Source organism: Mandrillus leucophaeus, unplaced genomic scaffold (assembly GCF_000951045.1).
Source record: "Mandrillus leucophaeus isolate KB7577 unplaced genomic scaffold, Mleu.le_1.0 Scaffold981, whole genome shotgun sequence".
In the NCBI taxonomy this organism is placed as follows: Eukaryota; Metazoa; Chordata; class Mammalia; order Primates; family Cercopithecidae; genus Mandrillus; species Mandrillus leucophaeus.
Genome location: NW_012110708.1, coordinates 131,908 through 134,488, shown reverse-complemented (window position 1 = coordinate 134,488; position 2,581 = coordinate 131,908). Strand labels below are relative to the sequence as shown.

General features: G+C 40.6%; 1 protein-coding gene across 5 annotated transcripts in view; it reads right to left on the bottom strand.

The window, feature by feature from the left end:
• Positions 1–2,581, bottom strand: part of ANAPC13 (anaphase promoting complex subunit 13) — a 17,041-nt gene that overhangs the window by 4,014 nt on the left and 10,446 nt on the right. For 4 of the 5 annotated variants that reach the window (XM_011971033.1, XM_011971030.1, XM_011971032.1 and 1 more), the window contains exon 2: positions 1,845–1,970. In XM_011971033.1, the coding sequence (XP_011826423.1) occupies positions 1,845–1,943 (99 nt within the window). In that variant the 5' untranslated portion in view covers positions 1,944–1,970. The remainder of the gene's footprint in view (positions 1–1,844; positions 1,971–2,581) is intronic. The other variant, XM_011971031.1, reaches the window with a different exon arrangement.

The following is a 2,581-nucleotide window of genomic DNA, read 5'->3' as shown; positions in this document are numbered from 1 at the left end:
CAAGCCAACTTCGCCTAGAAGTCAGCAGGGAAACTTCCCTCTCCTTCATCCCCTGCCACACAAATGTTCTCCAATCTGAGCCATAACATTCTCCAGAAATGGACGTCTCCTTTATTTTCTTGACTTTGTTCAGGCCCTCCTCCCTTGCCTAGACCACCACAATAGCTTGCCAATTCGTCTCATTTGCCCCTTTTTCCATATCACACCATCTCTAACAATGCTGCTAAACCGATTTTCCAAAAGCCAAATCTGAGCATAGCAGTCTTGCTTTTAAGATCATTCATTCCTGGATCTCCTGAGGATGAGGTCTAAGTGTGGTATCAAATACCTCTCTCAGTCTGATCCAAGCCCAACTTTTCAGCATACTTACGTGACAAACGTATTCTTCATCCACAGTGAATGACTCACCATGTCCCAAAACCTTTCAAACCTCTGGGCCTTTACATATCTATCCCCTCTGCAGCAGTACCCTTGTCTATCTCCACTAAACTTCTGGTCCTTCCTTATGACCCAGCTTAAACATGACATTCTCTCAGAAGTCTTTCTGATGCCCACCAGGCAATCAGTCACTTCCTATATGATGTGGCTGTTTATGCTCCCACCTAGAATATTATCACAATTACTTATCTATAAGTGTTGCCTTTCTAGACCCCTCAAAGAGCAGGAACTGTATCTTATGTTCACATAGTCTTATGGCACACAGTAGGCTTCAAAAAATGCTTGTGGAATGAATGAACAAAAGTTCACAAGACAGGATCTGGAACTTCACAGAACTAAGTATATGTTATATGAAGCCCTACTTATCTGCTACCAGACTTTGGGCAAGTTCCCCTTTCTGATCCTATTCTTTTCCTATAAAATGGGACTAAGAGCACCTCCCTCACAAGGTTGTTTAAGAATTAGAGATAATGTATATTTCCGACCTCAGTCCATGGCATAAAACTGGTATTCAATAAATGACATCTATAATTCTTATTATGCTCTTTCTTTTGACTATTTTCCTAAGCTTGAACTAAGCTATGATTTGTTATTTGATATGTATATTATTCACTGAACATATTACTATCTCTTATGCGTAAATGGAAATACAGATGAACTATTTTATTTCTTTGTAAACAGCAGCAGCAGATATTCTAACTATAAATTATATTTTATTTAATACTAACTACTCTTCTCAGGGCAGCTGGCATGCTTTAAAGAAAAACAGGCCCATTTTCCCTTTTTTAGGCCTCTATGACATAAATAGGATTGTAAATAAACATTTATATAAGCAAACCTTTAGGATCACTTATTACATGAGGTTTAACAAACTCCCTGCAGCAGAGTTTTCCAAAGATAGGGAAGAAAAGAGTATTCTAGAAGGCCGCTGGCCTAAACGCAAAAGAATACCCAGGTATATTCTGAATATTTTCCAGGGAACACAAGATAGGTGTATGTTCCAAGAATGTGAGTTTCTAAAAATGCCAAAAGACTGATGAGCCACAGGCAGGGAAATAAGAAACAGAGCTCATATGCTGCTGCTTCTCGTTCCTCCCCATCTTGTGCATTAAACTCTCATTATTTGGTTTTTCTGGTTTTCATGTGGTAGACAGAAAATGGCTCAGAAAATCTGGGCTCTAGTCCTGGCATGACTCCTAACTGACCTGGTCATGCTAGCTCCCTGAACCACATTTTTCTTCAAATGAAACATACAACTAGATGCTCTCCAGAGGCTTCTAGAGTTAGAGAATTCCACAGCTTTGATTTCTTTGCCACATTAGTTTATCTTCCATTGATATCCCTCCTCCACTAGTTACTGCCAGATCAATACCTTTAACCCACCCTCAGCTCAAATCATAACCTACCAGTGGTATTGCGACATCTTCATAAGGCAGCTTGTCTTCTCGCCAAGCATCATCAATCAAATCCAAGATCCTTCCATCTCTCTGAACCTCACTGTCCATTTTCCTGCAGCTTTGACCTTATCAAATCTGTAAGCCAAAGAGGTTATTTCTTAAACACAATGACTGAAGCGATGGTATAATCCACTATAAGGATTCTCCAGGCTTTATAGTCTTTATAGTCTGGGGCTATCTTTTGGGAAAAGGTTCATTTTCTCATATGGGCTGGGTGACTACTTTGATCATACTTCCTCTCTACAACCCCAGCTGATACATATTTTATAGTGTATACTGGACAGGCATGGCCAGTTGACAGACCAGTGTCATAGAGTGTGACAGGAGAGAAACACGTTCTTAAATGAGGCCCTCAAATATTAATATGTTGCATCTCAATGTAGCTCTTCTCTTCTAACTTGAACATTCACCTTTTCCCGTTTGTGATGCCTTTGATGAGTCCCTGATTCATAATGGCCTGCTAAGTTTCCTTTCTAGCCCCTGGCTCAAACCTCAGCATTCTTAGGCACAGGAGTCACATGAACATACTGTAAAGGAAACGGCTTCCTTCCCTAAAATAGTACCCAGGCTGCGATCTGAACAAAGCACTTCTAGGTGAACACCAGTGGTAGAACCTCATACTGCTGGTTTCTCCAGTTTCTGCTTCCCTTTGGGATAGCTCCTTCCTTGGAGGTTCCTTCCTCTAA